At 38.2% G+C, this 21237-nt stretch overlaps 1 protein-coding gene across 1 annotated transcript in view; it reads right to left on the bottom strand.

Moving 5' to 3' along the window:
* Positions 1-21237, bottom strand: part of actr3 (actin related protein 3) — a 58650-nt gene that overhangs the window by 37217 nt on the left and 196 nt on the right. The window contains exons 2-4 of the mRNA XM_048534315.2: positions 13236-13291; positions 3421-3545; positions 2163-2273 (exon numbers count right to left, since the gene is read on the bottom strand). Of these exons, the coding sequence (XP_048390272.1) occupies positions 2163-2273; positions 3421-3545; positions 13236-13291 (292 nt within the window). The remainder of the gene's footprint in view (positions 1-2162; positions 2274-3420; positions 3546-13235; positions 13292-21237) is intronic.

The raw sequence follows: 21237 nt of genomic DNA on the forward strand, positions 1-21237 counted from the left end.
CTAATCTGCATTTGTTTAAAAGACTTAACAGACAATTAAGATTGTTCTTTAATTATTTTGTTCTTAGTAGATTTAGCATTGAGAAATTGAAGCTATGAGCACTTGTTCTAAGCATGATGTGGAATGTAACCAACACCGTGGTAACCCAGCCAAGATATTAAAACTCAGTGATCGTCAAAAAGCTAGTAATGCATTTAAAATGACTAGTGGTGGGGAGGTTTGGGGGTGCCACAATGATAACAAGGTTGAAGTTATGACATTGTAGTCTTACCATACCATAGGGCTACTCACTCATTGGACAATGAAGACTGGTAGTGGTTTAACCTGAGGGTAAACAGGCCTCAGATGTGGGAAGAGATTCTGAAGGAGAATCCTTCGAAGTAACTTCAGTTGCTGCAGGAATTGAACCATGCTTTTCCATCACTCTGCATTACAATCCAGTCAACTGACCTAAATGACACCCATTTAGTGATATCAATGCTTCATTGGATTAATGAGAACATGAAAGGAACATTTTCAACATTGCTCTCCTTGTCGCTGCATATGTTAAATGTTGAGATTGTCAATGACAAATGAACTATAAAAACTATGAAGTGTTATGCTCAGGAGATTTGAGAAGGGACCTTGGTGGACTTTTATAAAATCAAGTGTCTCCAGCATAAGCTTAACCAAGTTCTGTAACACCAAGACTCAAAGTTGTTTTTAAATATTCACATCAAGTTAAGCACCTTTTTAAGCTGATTGAGAAGAAAATAAAAAGTGGTAACTGGAAGAAAAATATTTTTTATACAGCAAGTAGTTAGCATTTGGAATACCGTGTCATTCATTTCAAGCCTTCAAGCCACAACTATGTAATCTCTGAAAAGAATTGTTGAGGAATTATAGAGAAAAAATGCTGTAGAGAAAATGCAGTGAAATAGGATGAAGTGAAATCAGTTGCTGTTGCAGGCAGTTGAGGTGACAAGCCAACTCCTGTGTTGCAAGGATGCTTCGATTCATATTTCATGAATCTGTGCACAAAATTCAAAACACTACAGCAATTTACTTCAGTAATATGGGCTTCAAGTGTCTTCTATGATATCTCAATGACAACTCAAGGTTATCAGGTTAGCAAACGATCAAGTTTAGCCAATTTGTATTGTCTCATTTCACAAACGTAATACTGCGGGTTTTCCATATATAGCTTCAAGGTCTGAAACACAACTCAAAGTTATCATACTAAGCCTATTTATAAACCAATTAGCTATTTCAGACCTTCAGACTTGTCTCAGTCGTAACGTTCAGCTGCGAAAGCAACCCAGTTTTCTCAATTATGTTAGTTATTTTCTCCAAGAAATTCTCCCTTAAAGTTTAATAAATCCCAAAAATTTTTAAACCAAATCACTCCCACTACATTCAGTCTCCTTGGCTGATAACATGCTCTCAAGCTTTCACCTATTATTTAACAGCTATTCACAATCTCGTTCTAATTCTTCACTTGAAACACTGGCCCAGATCTTCAGCCTGGTGAAAGATGCGCATTAAGTCTGCTAGAAAGTCTCAACACTGACTACACGGGAATTACCCAGAAAGTTTAAGTTTCTGATGGGCGATGATACTCTATCCAAAACCTTCAGGGATTTTCAGCTCTGAAACTGAGTTGGAAACTATACAGGACTTTCGTAATACCTTCACAGTTATAAAACTGAAACCTCCTCCCACCTCCTACACACAATCAATTACAGACAACCTAACAACACCTGGCTGTCCCCAACCCCTCTGCTCAACACTTTCACACCACTCACTGCTGCCCTAGCCTCCTCACTCATGCATACGCCACACTTCCCCCTTTAGAGGTTGTTCCAAAAATGGGGACAGGACAGTGAGCGCTGTGAAACAATTGCCTGGTTTCAGGGAAGTTTCACTTTCACTGCTGCTTGTAGACTTTTCTGCACCAAGTGAATTGGATGAAACCTGTAGAGATCAGACCTGAAAAAATCTGGGAGATTGATAGGTAGCTATTTGCATGATGTAGGTTGGGAGGAGGGATTCCAACTCGGACCTTAACATTTGGGCCACTGACACTACTACTATATCGCAGAATCAAGCTCTAGCACATTGTATCGAATAAGCTTTGAATTTTGAGTTACTAAATCCACGTCAAATGATACAGCTTTACTTACCAAAAGAAAATAATGATCTTCTGGCTCTGCTCGAAGGTACTTAAAAATGACTTGTTCCATAAATCTCTCCATGAGATCCCAGTCTTCAACTATACCATGACGAATAGGCCACTGTAGCAGAAAATTATACTTATTATTTATTTTGAAAGTGTGCCTCAAATTGGTCATGTATTGAAATTCACAAATTGAGTAAAAAGTTTAAATTTAAAATCTAATAAATTATAACTAGAAAACAAGTGTGGCTTTTCATGAGGCCAGATAAACAAGTTGCTGCCAATACTGAGAACTTAGCGAAAGCTACTCAAACATAGATTTAGAAAGCAAAGTTTATCAAGTGTAACTTATTCTCAATTTAGGTATAACCTAGCACTGCCATGAACTCCTGTTCAATTTCCACAGATTTGCCTAACTTCACATTGAAATTATTCATGTCAATTGATTACCAATTCAATGAGATGTGCAAATTACAATTCAGCTTAACTACCTGAAGTCCAAATGTTGGATGTATAACATACCAAGTATGCTTCCACTAAAACACTTTGTAATTAAAACCATACAAGTGTTCTAGTTTCTTGCTAGAGGTCAACATTACGACAAACACTAATGTTAATCACGGCAAATATGTCATTCATAATTTTATTAACACCAAAGGACTACTGAGAGCCTGGCATTCCACGACTAATAACTGGCAAAACAATACTCAACTTACAGCTCAAGGGAAGACTGCAATGGCGGTCACATTTTTTTTTTCCCCCCACACAAGGATCTGGGTAGCAAAATCAATTAGATGAAACTTCCAAACTCTGGGACCCAAATTCAAAATCAAACTATCGATATAAAGACTTCTAAGTGGCATACCAGAAATATCTTTAAGATCATTTATTCTAAGTCAAGTGGATACAGCACTACAATATAAAGCTGTCCTTATTTCATCAATGGTCAACGAGTGGGTTACTTAGGTAATGGAAAAATAAACGTATTAGTGTATAAAGTATGCTCATCTGAGGTGGGATGAAGGCATTGCTTTGAATTAAATTAGATAGTTTTATTTTCTGTGAAGCAGTATCATATAAATTGATCACCTGCCAGGTACCATAAAGCGTTCATGGTCATTACTTTAAATATATCAAAAGGTACATGAAATGAGACATATTGTTTCTGACTAGTTTATTGCAGTGAGCATTGAAATTGCAATTCAGTACTTTATGTAATAATTAGATAAGTCTGTCTATGCACATGTGTACGTAAGTAAACTTGCCTTTGTTGCATAAGTAGGTTTATCTATTGCTTCATCGCCTATGAAGAAATCCAAATCATCAACCCCTTTCATCACCCTCCTTTGTGCCTGGTCACCAACTTTTGCAGACTCCTTGATGGCAATACCTTAGGGTAGCGAGGAGATAAACAACAAATCTATTCAATGTCACACAAGATAATGCACAAAGCAACAACAGTTTAGTCAGTTCCAGAATTTAATGCCATACAAGTATGATTGCCTTAAGGATACGTATGTAAATGTGTATTTTGTATAAAAGTGCACTAGATACATATACACCGTACAGCAGAAGCACAACTGAATACAAAAATGTCTAAGAGCTGTTGCACAGAAAAGGGATGCTATCCATAAGATCAGATGCTAATAAACATCCTAATTATGCTTGTTCTCAGATATAGAGAATTCAGTTTTCACAGTCAATTCTTTATCTCCAAAGATAACAGATCTTTTGACTGGTTATTCATTGCATGCGGGTCTGGGTGGGAGGTTCTTCGGAGATCAGAGCAGACTCAATAAATCAAAAGGCCTCTATCTGCGCTGTAGGGATTGTATAGTTCTATTTTTTAAGATCAAAAGGGTAAAAAAAAAAGTGAAAACTTGTTTAATTTGCAAAATGGATACAATGACAAGTAGTGCAGGGACAGGCAGCAGTTTCTATCACCAACTTCTAAGTGGGCTCTGGTAAACGCTCAAAAAGCAGAAATTGTTTAATATTTTGTTCCATACAAGTTCCATAAAGACTGGGCATGGCTTGGCTGTAATTTCCCTACCTCCCCTGCCATTGAAAATAATTAAGTGGCTGATACTGTCCAGGTTTTGTCAACATTCATTGAAATCAATGAACTAGAGGATGCATTGTGCTTAAGGAAAAAACTAAAGCAAGGATTGAATGCCTTTCCAAAGTACAGAAAATTGGGAATAAACAAAACTGCCAAAATGTGGGGCAAAGTTGGGGGTTGGTAGGGACCTAGAAGAACTTTGGGGGGGGGGGGGGTGTGGAAGCGACTGTGATTTATTAGACTCACTGCAGATATTCCATACTTCTTAGGAGGTAAATATCAGCCTCTCAGTTCCCAATACAGACAGTAGGAAAATGTAATGTTCACAACAAAATAATTCTATACCTGGTGATTTAGTGAAAATTGAAATGAAAGCTTTTCAAAGCATTAAGCAGATATTACAGAACCCTACAACTTTAGTTAGGGTAAGACTCAAGGCTGCACTATTGAAGATTCACTTAGTGTTCATGGATCATGCGTGCCATTTACAGTTGAAGAAAAACTTGTGCAGTTTCTACTGACAAACTTCTGGAAACGCTTATCTTCTGAAATATTGAGACTAAACATTCTAAATCTGTCTGGTAATGCTCACAAAGAACTACTTCCCTAAGTACAACGTCAGATTTTGGACTGACAGCAGATTTTAAGAATTAGTAACTCCAACAAAAGAATTCACTAAATTCATGACTTTAGCCCGTACAGGATGCATTAAAGTTAGCCGTGAAAATACATGGAATAGAATATCAAAAGGCTTCATGTATGATTCAGCTTTCTTGACCTCGTGAAACATTTAATTCTTTATTAAACTCGAGTAAAATGAATTTGAAGGAATAATCGAGATTGAGAACTTGCAGCACCTTTTTTGTTAAACATCAGTCCCTCCCTTCCTAGATGGGCAAGTTAAGTCTGGTCAGGAACATTGCTACTTTTACTGAATTCAACAGTCTGAAAATCTACAGTTCATGTGAAAGTTGCAAATGCAGTCAGACACTGACTGTTCCTGCAGCTGTTTCCATTGCCCCTGCCACTGCAAAAGCAATATTTTTTTCTTCTGAATTAGCAGCATTAGAAAGGAAATATGGGTGTGGTGTCTGCTTGGAGTTGGCCCATCTGTGTGGCCTGTCCAGTCAGGTTTGTAAGCGCACGAGTTTTAAGAAATGACTTACTAGCATGATATACACAGTTCAACGACTTTAATCATTGTGATCTTCTCAAGTGAAAAGCTGGCCAAATGGTGACCATGTTAGCACTGTCATACAAAGCAACTAACCACTTCCTTCAAGGCAGAAAATCCACTGCACTTATCTCGTCTTTCCTACTTGCAACTTTTGCACCACAGCAACGCAGTTGAATCGCAACTGCCCTCTGGATATTTTGGGATCGTACTAAATACCAGCTCTCCCAGAGATGCTCACCTCCTATCAACTTGTATTAAAAGTGGCAGAACTTACAGTAGGAGTATTGACCTGTCAACGTCTATCACAGATTTCTGTATCAAATAGTGTCACATTTTTTCTCATCCTCAATTCTAATAAAATTCATTTAATGCAAAAGATTAGGAAGAATTTGCAACAATCTTTGCTAGAAGTGTCAATTGGACTAACCATTTCAGTCTCCCCAGCATTACAGATGCCATTCTTCAGCCAATTTGATTCAGTCCACATGAAAAGAAATAGCTGAAGGAACATGACTCTACAAAAGCTACGAGCCCCCAACAGCATTTTGGCAATAGTAGAACAGAAAAATACAGTGCAGAACAGGCCCTTCAGCCCTCAATGTTGCACCGACCTGTGAACTAATCTAAGTCCCTCCCTCTACACTAGCCCATCTGAACAAGTACTGAAGACCTGTCCTTCTGAATGTGGTATGTCCCTCGTCAAGTTGTTCCAGTGCTACTACAAAACCGGTACGACTGATCATGTGGAAAATTGCCCATGTCTTGAGCACAAAATGCTGGACAAATCTAACCTGGCCAATTAAAGCACCATTAATCTATTATCACTCAATAAAACATGTTGGAGGGGGAGTCATCAACCATGCTATCAAGCAGCACTTGCAAAGCAGTAACCAGCTCACTGACAATCAGTTTGGGTTCTGCCAGGGCCATTCAGCTACTGACCTCAGAGCATCTTTGGTTCCAAGATTGACAACACAGCTGAACTCCAGAAGTCAGGTGTTAGTGGCAATCCTCAGATAATCAAGGTAGCATTTGACCACGTGGGGTCTCAAGGTGCCCTAGCAAAACTGAAGTCAATGGAAATCAGGGATAGCTCTCTGCTGTTTGGAGTTAAACCTCACACAAAGGAAAATGGTTGTGGGTGTCAGTCATGTCAGTTCTAGGACATCTCTGCAGAGCTCCTCAGGGCAAGGTCCCGCACAGAACCACGTTCACCTGCTTCAAAGACCTTCCTTCCATCACTTGTCAGAAGTGGGGATGTTTACTAATGACTGCACAATATTCAACATCAATTGCTTCCCTTAGTTAATGAAACAGTCCATGTCCAAATGCAGCATGACTGGGTCCATATCTAGGCCCAAGTGCCAAGCAACATTCACACCATGCCACCCAAGTGGCGAGCAATGACCATCTCAAAGAAAAAAATCTAACCATTGTCTCTTGGCATTTCCTCCACTCTCAGTATTATGGGGCTTACCATTAAATAAAGAGAACTGGGTTAGCCAACTAAATATTCTTAAGACAACAGGTCAGAAATTTGGAAATCTGCAGCAGCCAAATCAGTTCCTGACTCCCCACTATTTCAAACTAGCTCAGATAAATACACCTCCAAGTCAAGAAGCTTGATACCATACAAGACAAGGTAGTCTGCTCGAATGGCACCACCTTGTCAAATATTTACTGCCTCCACCACAGACACTGTTGCAGTAGTGTGTACCATCTATAAAGGTACACTGCTTAAATTTAAAAGGCTGCTCAGGCAGCATCTTCCAAACCCACGACCACATCGATCTAGAAGGGCAGCAGAATCAAGGGAACATTGCTCCCTGAAACTGGCCTTTAAAGCTGCTCATCATCCAGACTTGGCAAGTTGCCATTCCTTCACTATGACTGGGTCAAAATCTTGGAACTTCCTCTAACATTGAATCTAACTATTCCAAATGGGAACTGCAGCAATTCAAGAAGGGAGCTGACCACCATTTAATTCAAGGCAATTAAGGGTGGCAATAAATGCTGGCCCTGGCAATGGAACCCACACACTCTACATAATTTAAAAAATCCCATCCTCTCTTGTCAAGTACCATTTTCTTTCCAATGATCAAATCAGGTTTCAAAGTGCAACATTATTTGTGGTTTGAAGTGCATTACCCAGATTGTACATCCCAAGAGAACAGTTGTTCTATTTATCCTGAAAATAGCTATTCTCACAGTTTTCATTTTTTAAAGATAGAAAATACTGCACTTAGAGCCCAAACGGGACAAGAATGACTGATAAATGTATTTTAAATTTGATAGACACAACAGGATATACAATACAATATGCAACACAAAACGAAATTGGCAACATGAGATCAAGGTTATCCTTTAACTGCTGGCCTTCCCCCCGCCACCCAGTGCAAGACTAGTAAAAATCTTAATCAACTCAACCTAGTACAATTATTCCTTACAAAAAACAAAAATCTCCTCACTTTGCTAATATGACCCATTGTTTACATTCTGGCCAGATTCAGGGGCTTTTTGAGGAGTGTGGTTGTCTGTTCCTTTTTATGTATTGAAACTGGTGAGGTAACCCAGTACAGCGCATGTGAAATTTAAAAAAAAGACAAATGTAATGTGTTCCACTTTGGAAGGAAGAAAAGTGATATCTAAACTAAGTGGTGCATCAGCAACAGATGCGGGAACAGGCACATTTGACATTTCACATGAGCCCTTATGGGAAACAATTTTAAAATGATCATTTATATTTTTCAATGAATAACAGCAGAAGGTACAAAAATACACTTAGTATGTCACTGATTAATTTCCAGTTTAAGTATTCTGAGACCCATTTTTTGAGGGATCTTGGTTTTGGAATGGATACCAAGGAGTTCTATTGCAATGTATCAGGGACACGTTCAACTTATCTGGAGCAAATAGGCATAATGAGATTGTTCTCCTTTGTGCAAGTTGGCTAGAGGGAGATTTAATCAGGGTGCGCGAAATTAGGAGAAAAGGAAATATACCGCATTTGAAATATAAACAAGCGCTGAACAGAAGTAATGTTTGACATAATAGGCTTTGATTGTAAATACTGTGTCAGAGTATAGAATGTGGGTATTGCTGAAAAGAAAACTGAGCAGCATACCCCTTTGGCTGCTCGCAACAAGTATGGACCACACTATCAGCCCATATTCGCTAAATTCTAAACTGTCCAACATAGATGCAATTTCATGATTGAAAAACATTTGATAAATAATCTTAGTGGTGACAAGAGTTATGTTGACCGTAAATTTAGGGTTGTTGGTTGAATTGCAGTATGATGACCAAGTACTCTAAGCTACATATATTAATGCACTGTTCTTTGCAGTCAAAGAATATATATAGTGTTCATTTCTACTCAATAAAACAGGTGACAGCAATTGGTTCCATTACCAGGATAATGCCTTGATCAATGAGAATCAACCTGTTAATTTAAAATTCAAACCGAGCTCGTCTGTCAACTGTCAATCATTAAGTAGCACACTCTTAACTGCAACACCTCGACTGTTGTTATTCCTTTAATTTGAATTTCTTGGGAAACATCCTGATAAGTGCAATATGAAAAGCTTCAACAAATTGTTTTATTCAGCAAAACTCTTGTTTCCATCAACTAAAGACAAAAAAAGTCTACATTGCAAAAGGACCTGTAATCAAGATTTAATACAAGAGACAAAATTGGCATCACATTGGGACAGGAGAACAGAAGTTTTTTTTTTAAAATATGTTGTGGTCTGGAATTCACCATCTGAAAGAATGATGAAAGTTCATTCAATCAATTTCCAAAAGCAAATGCGTAATGCTTTAGAGAAAAAAAAACAGGTGTGAAGAGTCATTACGGGCATAAGAGACCAAAAGCTTTCTCCCATGTGCTAAATTTCCTCAATTTAGCTGGACAAAGGAATGACACCTACGCTATCTATTTTTCTCTAAATAGCCCTCAGTTCTCTCTTCAACCACAGTTTGCTTTAAAGTGTGAATTAAATCTACGATTACAACCTATTATGCCAGCAAAGCGGTCATGTAGTGCGGTGCCTAACTCCAGTTCAAGTTCAGTCTGCCCCAGGTGTATATTAACATGTCTGCACAGAAAATGTCTAACCCAAGAAACAGAAGGTTGTGGCATGTTGGAGATGACCCTTCTTCTGAACCAAGAAACCTGGGTTCAGGTCCTACCTGCTCTAGAAGCGTCATAGCATTTCTGAACAGTTTATAATGAATACATTCATTAGGCTAGAACAAACACACAAAATATTCCTTACGAACATCCTATTTACTTTGAATGGATACGCAAATCTACTTTGTGAAATCAAGTACAATTCCATCTGTCGATGCCGGCAATGAACTCTAATATGCGTGTGACTAGAAGCCAATATACAGGAACAGCCATTTTAGATATTTAAAGAGAGAAAAATTCCTCTTCTAAATGGCTAACAAAAATTTTTAACAAAAAAGTGAAGCCAGTCAAATTATACTGTCAGTATTTTTGTTATTCCAAAACAGTCTCCTGACATTTCATTAACAATTGATCATTTTCAAAAATACAATCCCCAATTAATAAACTTTATTAATGCAATATGCAAGATGGCTTATGACAACAAATTATTTTATTGATTACAAAGTGGGCATTATACAAGGTCACATATAAAGGAACAAACTATATCCTCCATTTGCCTGTATGCATGCAGTTCACAAACTGAAGAAACTCAGTTATGCAAGACATAGTGGCCCACTTTATTGATAACCAATTCATCACCAGTGCTGTGTACCAGAGACAAATTCTGACGCCACAACATCACAATTATCCTGTTCGGCACCAGGACCTTTAGTGCCTAAGGGCTGCAGATGCAAGGATACACCATCACCAAGTTGCTGACCATTCTGACTTGTAGAGAAACGCATCGCTGGATGCAAACCATGAAACCTCACCTTTATTTTATAATATTTTAAGGAGGTAGCTCACCATCACAGTATTGATGTTAATTAGCAGTGGACAATAAATTTTGACTTTGCAATAATACCCAGGTTTGATGACTGGAAACAAATGGAATGTCCACCATGTTCCATTTTGTTCTTAAATAAAACTTTTGACAATCTCAACTGAAAAACTATGGGGAAATAACTTCTGTTTACTCTTCTATAGCCAGTATTTCTTGCCTAATCCTACCTGCTTTTGGCCCAAATGTCCTGCTAGGCCATTTCAGAAATCCATTAAGAATCACGTTATTTTTCACGTAAATTTTATATTCTTGATTCATTAATTGACTTTAAATTAAATTAGTTGCAATTGTGGGATTTGAAGCTATGTTTCCAGAACATCAACCTGGGCCTCGGTTATTATTCTGGTAATATTAATTTTTTGTTACTGCTTACTCAAACAGTACAGCAATCCTCTCAGTTGAAGCTGCATGGTAGATAGCTCAGGATCTCGAATCTTCTAACATCCATCTTAATGATCAAATTATTTTCAACAATCCGTCACTGAAGAAATTAATTTGCAAATGGTTAAGTGCGCAGCACCAAACAGTAACCTCCAATGTGAGGACTACATTTACAGTTGCATAAGGACATGAGGGGCAATGTCTTCACTCAGCAAATGGTGTGTATGAGAGATGGGCTGCCAGAGAATAGGGCTGCAGCTAGAATAGCAACATTTGGAAAAAAAAATTGGATAGCACATGGATGAGAAGGGTTTAAGAGGAATATGGGCCAAATGCAGGCAATTGGAATTAAGTGAATGGGCACCACAGTAGCATGGGCAAGTTTGGGTCGAACGGCCTGTTTCCATGCTATATTATTCTATGACAATTTATTTTTGATGGAAATGAAACTGTCCATTTTACCAGCTTCTGCATTCCTGATAGTGAATAGGAAAACCCCACCTGGTTAGAAATACTGTAAGATTTCCCTGCTGAGTTCATGGATTTGTTTAAGATACCATTTCCACTAAGTTCAGCCCAGAAATTGAGCAAACTGATCAAATAAATTTGACAATAAAGCAAAGGACATAGCTGCATTTCACAAAATAAAAGTTGCATCTCAGTAACCTTGGGATATGGCCACTGCCTGTACGAAAAGGAACTCTAACCTGAAGCTAAATTGTTAAAACCCAGTTATCAAGCCCATTAGTGACCAATTATTTAACAACTGCTACAATTGGCAGGTAACTGATATATTTGGTATGCATTCAAGTGTAAGATGTATTAGATGTTAAATTAGTACATGCTATAGTCAAAACATTTAATAACACATTTCTCGTAGAACGACACAGAAATAGATTTTAAACATTAGGTTTGTACAATGCCACCACATTAAGGTCACAGATGTATTGGTGATTTTTAACATCTAATTTCTCCATTCTTGATTCTATTAAATTCTTATACCAGTTTTGAAGATCAAATTCTCCAGATCCAACCATTTTTCTTAAAATCATAAATGATTTTATATTTTACTTGCCAAAAAGGACAGGATGTCCAGCATAGCAAGCAATCCGGAAATATAAAACAGAGGTTTATTATCATACTGCATTGCAAGATTTTTCAATTACACACGCGTGAGTTTTAACATTTGAAATACAATGGAAAGCAGCTCTAATGGTCCTCAGTCAGATTGGGTGAAACACCAGAGCAATTTAATTGGTTGATTCTTGGGATCCAATGGAGAAATGCAGAGTACAATACCTCTTGTGGCAGGAAATAGCTGCAAAGTATGTATTTAGAAAAAGCAGATGAGGCCAAGGATCTGGAAACACGAGAGATTGAAACGAATCCGGCCAAATTGTTGGGTGCAGTACAGTTGCATTTAGACACTCAGATTTAACAACATTGAAAAGAGATTTCTGATCTGACACAGGATGTTGTTTGATTAGCCCAGGAGCAAGGAGGATGCTGATATTAGGGGAAATCTAGCATTGCTGTTTAATGAAAAGATGCTCAGATAATGTACATATTGCTGCCACATCTGCACTCAAATGATACAAGTATAGGGCCTCTGGAGCATGTTACAAACATCATTTCAATATTAAAACTTCCTGTTATGGAAATGGCAGGAAACATTTTCCAAAACTTGAGCCATTTGATTGTCTTGCCTTGATGGGTAGTCAAAATTGACTTCCTAAGAAAAAAAATCTTTAAAACTAAACAAAATTGCATCTTACTAGCAGCTTCCTACCTACTTGAACAGGTCCCCTACCTCTTCAACTCTGCTGAAGCTACAAACAAATTTGACAGCGTAAGTGGGAGAAATGGTCAGAGAGTACAGCCAGCACACCCAAGATTTAACACATCTAGCAAATATCTCAGGATTGATTTAGTAAGTATTTATCCTGAAATCCATTATACATTAACATTAAACAATTATTCCTATTGATTCCTTTGGCAGACAAACTTAACCAGCAATCATTATCAGTCCACTTGAAAATCAAAAGCCCAACTATAAAAAGGGTAAAAAAACAAAATTTAGCAAGAAAGGAGCTTAAGTTTCCTCAAGTCCTGCTCATTGCTCAACATTGTTGTATTTTAAAAATCAATATGCAAGCTTTAACCCTGTTCTTACAAAAAAAATTGTTTACTAAAATACTTGTGGTTTGCTAAATCATTTACTGCTTCATATCAAGTATTACAGTACCAATAATTCTTGTTAACAGTTTACAGCTTCCATGCAACGGAAGCAAAAATATTGTTTCTAAACAAATCAGATATAGTTCTGTATACACGAGGTCAAGAGAATCTGAAATTAGAAATCGTACATTTGACCAAAGAAAGACATGAAAAACTTTATATTGTACCAAAATGAAACATTTTGCAAGACTGATTTACTGAACTCACATGATGGAATTATGAATTGTGGCTCTGTATTCCCAGCATATCCAAGCTTTGTATACCTGCAAGTTGAAAAAAGATAGTTTAGTTGTTTCAGAAACAATGCTTTTATTCAATAATCCTGGCTACTACAATTGTTAAAGTAAAACCTACTTACTTGACTTTTATTGCACAGCTAAAGGAACTCAAAAAATGTTGCATCAGTAATTTCAGGAAAGTAAACAAGTTCCTCTCCCACATGGTTTTATCTCGGGAACTTGGTGTGGCAAAGCCATATTTTTTCAGGCAGAATGGTCAGGGGTCTGACTGGCATTCACAAGTTTCAGAAGGAAAAAAGCAAATCATTATTGCCAACGTTTAACCAAATCCACATACCCGCAGCCCAAAAAGTGACAAAATGATAAAGACATGTCCAAATTAATTCAGTTGACCAATGGATAGGCTTGCAACTTCAGCAATAAAAACCAGCAGCTCAGCTGAACCGCACACTTCAAACAGAAACAGAAAATTCTGGAAACAATCAAGTCATGTAACTGTACCAGAAATGATATTAGGGTTTTCCAATACAGGTCAATGAGTTTCAAATTTTTACTTATTTTAAGAACCTTTTGTTTATCTCCACTTAATTTGATTAGAAGGAGGAGAATTGCTTACAAGAATACAATCAGACTACATATATTTCTAACCTCCAGACACAAAACAAAACTATTTTCCCTCTACTTCCTTAACTTCTTCACTAATACGTTCTCCAAACTCTAACCCCTGAAGTTACTTGAACTTGCATCCTCACTATAGCAAAAGTTTCCATTGTCAACCAGTGTCTTTGGACACCTGCTTCAAGAGCATTCAAGCCTAAATGTTATGATTCTATTTATAATGCATTGAGTATGAACTGCAGATTCATGCATCAAGATGCACATAAAGCCTACCAGATAGTTATTCACACTTATTTTGCTGACTTACATCATCTTTTAACACAAGTATTTCAAAATGAAACATGCCAAAATTCATATTTTCCTACCCATCCAGATTTTTACATAAGAAAAAATCCACAAGCTTTAAAAATGGAGAGGAGATTTTCAACAATTTTACATAGGTAAGCATGAGAAAGTGCTTTGTTAAAAAATCATAGCTAAAGATTCAGTTGCTCATTGGTGAATAACTGGTGCAGTTTATAGAAGTCAGCCCTTATTAAAAAGGTAAATGTGTTGCTAGAAGAGTGTTAACAACTTTTGAGAAAGCCCATTGCCAATAAATAAAAACTTAATTAAAAAGGAATAAACAGCATAAAACTGCCAATTAATGCATTTTTATATTAGTTGTGAATTATGTATTTTTATGACTAGTATTTGCTGAAAAACTTCATTATATATTTAAAAGAGCATAATCAATTGGCATGTTACAGTAACAGGTAGGGGTTAACAGCAAACTTTCATGCTTGTTAAACATTGACACAACACCATAACTAGAAATAGTGCACATATTTTGGCATATATCAAAGCTTTCAACAGCCTGTCCAGGAGGAATTATCAGTTGCTGAAGGGGGATATGTAACAATTGGCTGGAGAACCTTTTATAACTTTAACCCATCTTCAGAACTGTGGCACATGTCATAATCAATTTTACATTTAGATTGCAGAATGGTCTGACAATAGCTTTCAAAGAACTTACTACTTCCCTTCTCCATGCACTGCTCTGTTCAAGCTTGAACATTCTCTGGGTCTTCTTACACTCAGGCATGGATGTCTTCAGAATCTCAAGAGAGACTGGAACTCTGTGCAATTATTTGCAAATATCTCCACTTCACCAATGAAGCAACTGAAGGTGGTTAGGCCAAGATAATACTTTGGAGGAACAGACACAGGACAAGGCTGGTGCTCACCATTCACCCTCTAATAACCAAATTTGTTCAAAATTGAAAATTCCTACAACGTAGAGAAGTCCTTTCTTTTACAATCTCAAGTAAATTTGGTGCAAAATTCCAGTATTTATGAATTAACCATGCAAAGAATTATCTGCAGGAGTGTCAACTTACTTTGGGAATGTAATAAGGATTTCCTTTTAAATATAAACAATAACAATGAGCATTTAATAAGCTGGGAAAGAAGAAAAATATAAATTCCTTCTTACATGGGAACAAAATCGAACTTGCCTGGAACGCAAGCCAAAATACCAAACCTGTCACAGCAGGCTCCGCTGGAGCTGAAATTCTATCCACAAAAATTACCATTGAGATAATCATAACTAAAGTCCATCGTCTCTATATATTTTACTAAAATCAAGTTCAGTGCACAAACTAAATTCTATTTTTTCAAATGGGAAAATTCAACAATGTCATATGCACCATTTACTACCTGTCGATTTTTGAATGTCCTAAACCAAGTTTTACTGTATGATGCGTCGTTCTTTTTAATTCCACAAAAATTGTTACGTATATTGCTCCCCATCTTAAAATTATGCCCTTACTTCCTAAAATATTTTTGCATTCCAGTTACAGAGTCAGAAACATACAGCAGAGAAACAGACCCTTTGGTCAAACTTGTCTGTGCCGACAAGATATTCCAATCTGACTTAGGTCCATCTGCAAGCATTTGGCTTGAATCTCTACTATTCCTGTACCCAGCCAGACTCCTTCAAAATGTTGTAATCTTACCTGCCTTTACTTCTTCCCCTGGCACCTCATTCCACACATGCATCACCTTCTGTGTGACAAAGTTATCCCTCAACTCCTTTCCAAATTTTTCCCCTCACCTTAAACCTATGCTCTCTAGCTTTGGATTCTCCAACCCTGGGAAAGAGATCTTGGCTACCATGCCCCTCGTGATTTTATAAATCTCTTGAGGGTCACCCCTCAGCTTCAGGGGAAAAAAAAGCCCCAGCCTATTTAGTCTCAACCTATAACTCAAACCCTCCAATCCTGGCAACATCCTTTTAAGTCTAGAGCCAGTAGGAACCGCAGATGCAGTTGGCAACAAACAACTGCACCTCCCATTCCTTAGACATGTCCATCCTGGGTGTCCTGCAGTGTCACAACGATGCCACCCAAAGGTTGCAGGAACAGCACCATATTCCACGTGGGAACCCTGCAGGCCAATGGCATGAATGTGGACTTCACAAGCTTCAAAATCTCCCCTCCCGCAACCGTATCCCAAAACCAGCCCAGTCTGTCCCCGCCTCCCTAGCCTGTCCTTCCTCCCACCTCAAGCCCCACCCGTATCTCCTATCTACTAGCCTCAGCCTGTCCTCCCTGGGCTGACCTATCCCTTCAGTAACTCCCTACCTACACGCACCTTTACTGGCTCCACCCCTGCCTCTCTGACCGGTCTGTCTCCTCTCCACCTATCTTCTCCTTTATCCATCTTCTATCCACCTCTCCCTCTCTCCCTATTTATTTCAGAATCCCCTTTCCCTCACCTATTTCTGGAGGGTGGTCTAGGACCGAAACGTCAGCTTTCCTGCTTGGCCTGCTGAATTCACCTGGCTCTACACCTTGTTATCTCCTTTTAACCCTTTTCTGCACCCTCTCAAGTTTAACAACATTCTTCTTCCTAAAGGGGGAGTATAAAGTATGTAGTAGTCTAAATGTGGTCTCACCAATATCCTGTACAGCCACAAAATGACGTTCCAACTCCTACACTTAATGTTCTGACCAATGAAAGGAAATGTGCCAAACACAATCTTCATTATCTACCTACAACCCCACCTTCAAGGAACTATGCACCTGCACCTCTAGGTCTGTTGTATGACAACTCCCCAGGGGCCTACCATTCGCTGTGCAAGCCCTGCCCTGTTTTGCCTCACCAATATGTAACTTTTTTAAAAATCTAAATCAAAATTCTTCCACCACTCCTCAGCCCACTGGCCCATCTGTTTCAGGTCTCATTGTACTGAGGCGTCTTCTTCACTGTCCACTACATGACCTGTTTTGGTGATTTCCGCAAGCTTACTAACTGTACCTTCTGTATTCATATCCAGATCGTTAATACAAATAATAGGCTGATGACAGCTCACTTTAGGATTGACCACGAGGGCTATGGGACAACTGCTGGGGGTCATTAAAAAACTACTCCATCCAGTTCATTTTTGAAGTTGAATACAAAACTTTTTTGAAGAGTTTTTTCCCCCGTAAGCTGAGCTTTAAGCTACTAATGGCATCCATAAATATCTTTAAAAACGTAACTGCAATACCAATACTGGAAGTTATGCCTGAAGTGCAATGAAAAATAATTTGAACACTTATGGTTTACAAACATACAAGGGAAATATGGAAATATGCACAATTACACAAGTAACATACTAACAACGCTTCTCAAATAAAATTCTATTGAGGCATAATATGCTTTTCAAATATGCATTCACTGATTCAAGATAACTTGAAAATTACCTCTCAATACGTACACCACTGCATTGAGGAATACTATTGAAATATTTTGTCAGATTTTTAAATGTAATTATCTACCATCCCAAGCTTTTCTATGCAGCAGTGTCTTGCATTTATTCACGTGTACAGATTGTTCATCATGGCTCCCCTACAGAAAACTTTTGCTTGGATTTTCTTTCTAAACCTCATCACAAACATATAACAGCATGCCTGACTTACACCGTTACTTTTCATATCACTGACATCTCCATTACCTGTCAGGTCCGTGAATATTTTTCAACAATGACAACTAATTACATTCACTAACATGCTGTAGCATACAACATGGAGTATTTCTGCATGCTTGAAAGAAAGAAATGAGATATACCTGAGTAAGTGTCTTATCAGGTACAATCTCTGTCTGACTCTATATACCAACCGACTGCAGTGTACATACTTTATAAGTTGTTAACTTTTCAGTCATGTAAATATATAAATATGCAAAGTGTTTCAATACATATTTGATTAGATTTGAAACTTCAATGCATCGACTGAATAGACTAATTGATTTGCATGAAATTGGAATTATTCTGAATATCCAAAGGTTTTTGTATTTTTGATCTGTGAAAAATAAGGCATGAGCCAATCATGTGTGCATTTAAAATTACGTTCATACTTATTTTACTAAGTAATGTTAAGGATTTGATTACATGAGGGGTAAAATTTAACAGAAACAAGATCTAAGAATAATAGATATAGTCATCCATTCAAGGGGCATGGATTTTCATCATGCTACATTCAATGACCTTATTTTAAATACAACAGTACTTGTTCTTCTCAAGTTGACGGATAGCTGTCATTATTGCTTCTCAATCTTAATGATCTAACTCTAAGCAAAATATGCCAGCAACAATGACCCAAGATTATTTTTGATACAAAACAAATTGGTGTTCAAAGTATAAATAATGCTCAAACTTTTCTCCTATTGAGCACTGTACTCACTGAAGTGTGAAACAGTATGTTCAAACACAAACACAACACTCCCAAGTCATGTAAAGTTGGAATCAAGTGTCAAAGAAAGCTTCCATGGTACTCTGCCAATACAATTCAGCTTCAAATGCAGTTTGCATTTTTCCATCTCACTTTAAATATAGCCTCTGGGCAACTCAGATTACCAATTTAAGAAGAGTTCTTTTCTGTGAAATGATGCTTCGCAATAATCTGAGGTAGCAGTGGCATTAGGATAACATCACTAGCCTAGTAAACCAGAGTCCCAGGCTAAAGTTCTGACATGAGTTCTATTCCCTCTGCAGTGACATTTTAATTATTTTATGCCAATGAAATGAGAGTTTAAAAACCTAATAATCATTGTCAAAACTTGTAGCTTTACGGAAGAAAATCTGCCATCATCATTTGACATGGATGGTGAAAATCTAAAACCACAGCAACGTGGTTGACTGTTAAGTGCCCTTTGAAACTGCCTGGACAGCAAATCTATTCAAAGGCAACAAATAATGGTCAACAAACGATGTCTTGCTAACAACACAAACTTCCACGAAGAAAATTACAGAGCTCGGAGTCCAGAAGACTTTGTTTCAAATAGTGTGTCAATAAGGATTTAGTGGCAAACACAAAGGAAACAGATGCACAGCACAACAGCCTGGAGATTTTGTCACTGCTGGCTGAAAGAAAAATCCTGCGACATCACAATTACCAGGTCTTGGTTTACAGCCTTGTCGGTTACAGCATCTGAAGTGCACATACAAGTCTTATTTAAAAATGGATATTTCCATCTTTACCAGCCTTTCAGGCAATGATTTTCTGCTCTGGATTACCAAACAAAACTCTTTCTACCAATATCTTAAACTTCATAAATCTGGCTGTCCATCTTTCTCTGGAACAGGACCTTTTCTTCCACTTTTGAATGTCCTTCTATTCAAAAGAAAGCAAACCAGTTTTAATAAATCTATCCTTTTGGCTGAAATTTTCTATTTGCAGCAACATCCTCATAAGCTTTTGTATCCAGTGTGATGGCAATTATAGACAGTACTGTGGTCAAACTATTGTTTCATACCATTCCAGCGTAGCCTCCCTATTCCTATCTGCTCTGTGCCAGACATAAAGTACCCAGAGCTAACTTCCTGTCTTGCTCCCTTTAAGAATCTGTAAGTACAGGCCCTAAAGTTCATCCTGTTCTCTACATTTTTCAGAATTTTCAATCTATTGCACATTACCTTGCTTTTTCTATCTTCACAATGCATCATCACATCTCTGCACTGAATTCCAATTGCCACCTTTCCCTTGACTAGTACATTGGTACCTTATGTAGTCTATATCTTTCTTATGGCCAATCACATGACCATCTGCACACATCTTAATCACGTTCCTTACAGTTCAGTCAAAACTATTGACACGTACAATGGAAGAAAGGAACCCAGGACTGAAACCTGCATAGCCCCAATGAAAATTCACTAAAACACTTTTCTGCCAAGTCTATTAACAAAATCTTGCAAACTCATGATCAGAGTTTTTAAAAATAATTTTCAATACTTTAATCAAAGAATTTCACCCAATTTTAATATATCCTTTATTTACCTCGAATTTAAAAACACTATGAGAAAGCTTCTGACGCTTTGTTGCTCTCATGCACCTTACTGCATGTTTTCTGTGACAAATGGCGCGCAACTGTACTGTAGATCAGTAAGAAACAACTGCAAACAACGCATTCGAGTCGCGGCTGCCGCAAGTCAGTGAGGCATTTGACACATTCGTATAGGCACAACAACTCATCCACAAAGCAAAATACATTAATACGCCTACATATTAAAAAAAACACATCCATTATTCTTGGCTGCACAGCAAGCGTCAATGTCCGGCAGGAGATATACTAGAATTTACAGCTCAAAAAGCTCTACAAATGTTCCAGTCTGATATTAATAGCAAAACTCAGCGCTTCATCAAAACACTTCTTACAAAAGACAGACTGGTTGGAAAAGCAGAAGTGCAACGGGAAAATATCTACTGCTCTTTTGAAAAAAGTCTGTAACGTTATAAAAAAAAGCAACAGGCATTTCTCAGTCGGCGCTGGAATCTTATTTTTAAAAAGTTAAACCGAGACAATGACAGAAAAGCTTTCGGGTCCCCAGAATCAACTCGCTAGTCGCTTTACCCCCACAAAAATCCCTTATAAGGCAATTATGCACGAAAGGAGGAAGAGGCTTTGACAACGAGGAAATTGCTCCGTGTCCGCTCACTTTTGGCGTTGCGCCGATGGGGCAACTCTTACAAATGCTTATTTGCGGACAAAATACAGCAGCGCCGCGCCTCACACGGGTCTGTTGGGTGACGGCAGGCGCCAGAAAAATGCTGGCCTTACACCGAAAGGGAAGCCCATCACCTGGGACGGGAAGGTGCCAGCGGAAGGGCGGGGACCGGGCGCCGTAATCGAGCCCTCAGAGCGGCGGCCGCACGCCGACCGTTGTCAAAGCCACTACCGGCTTCTCGGAGGCCGTGGATTTCGCATTCCTCTGCCTGTCACGGGGCGTGTATCGAAAGGATGCGGAAAACGGCCGACCCCACACCCAGGAATCACACCCCTGATGCTCGGGAGGGTCCACTACCCAGTTCCAGGCCCATAATCAGATCTCT

This window comes from Stegostoma tigrinum, chromosome 7 (assembly GCF_030684315.1).
Source record: "Stegostoma tigrinum isolate sSteTig4 chromosome 7, sSteTig4.hap1, whole genome shotgun sequence".
Taxonomy (NCBI): Eukaryota; Metazoa; Chordata; class Chondrichthyes; order Orectolobiformes; family Stegostomatidae; genus Stegostoma; species Stegostoma tigrinum.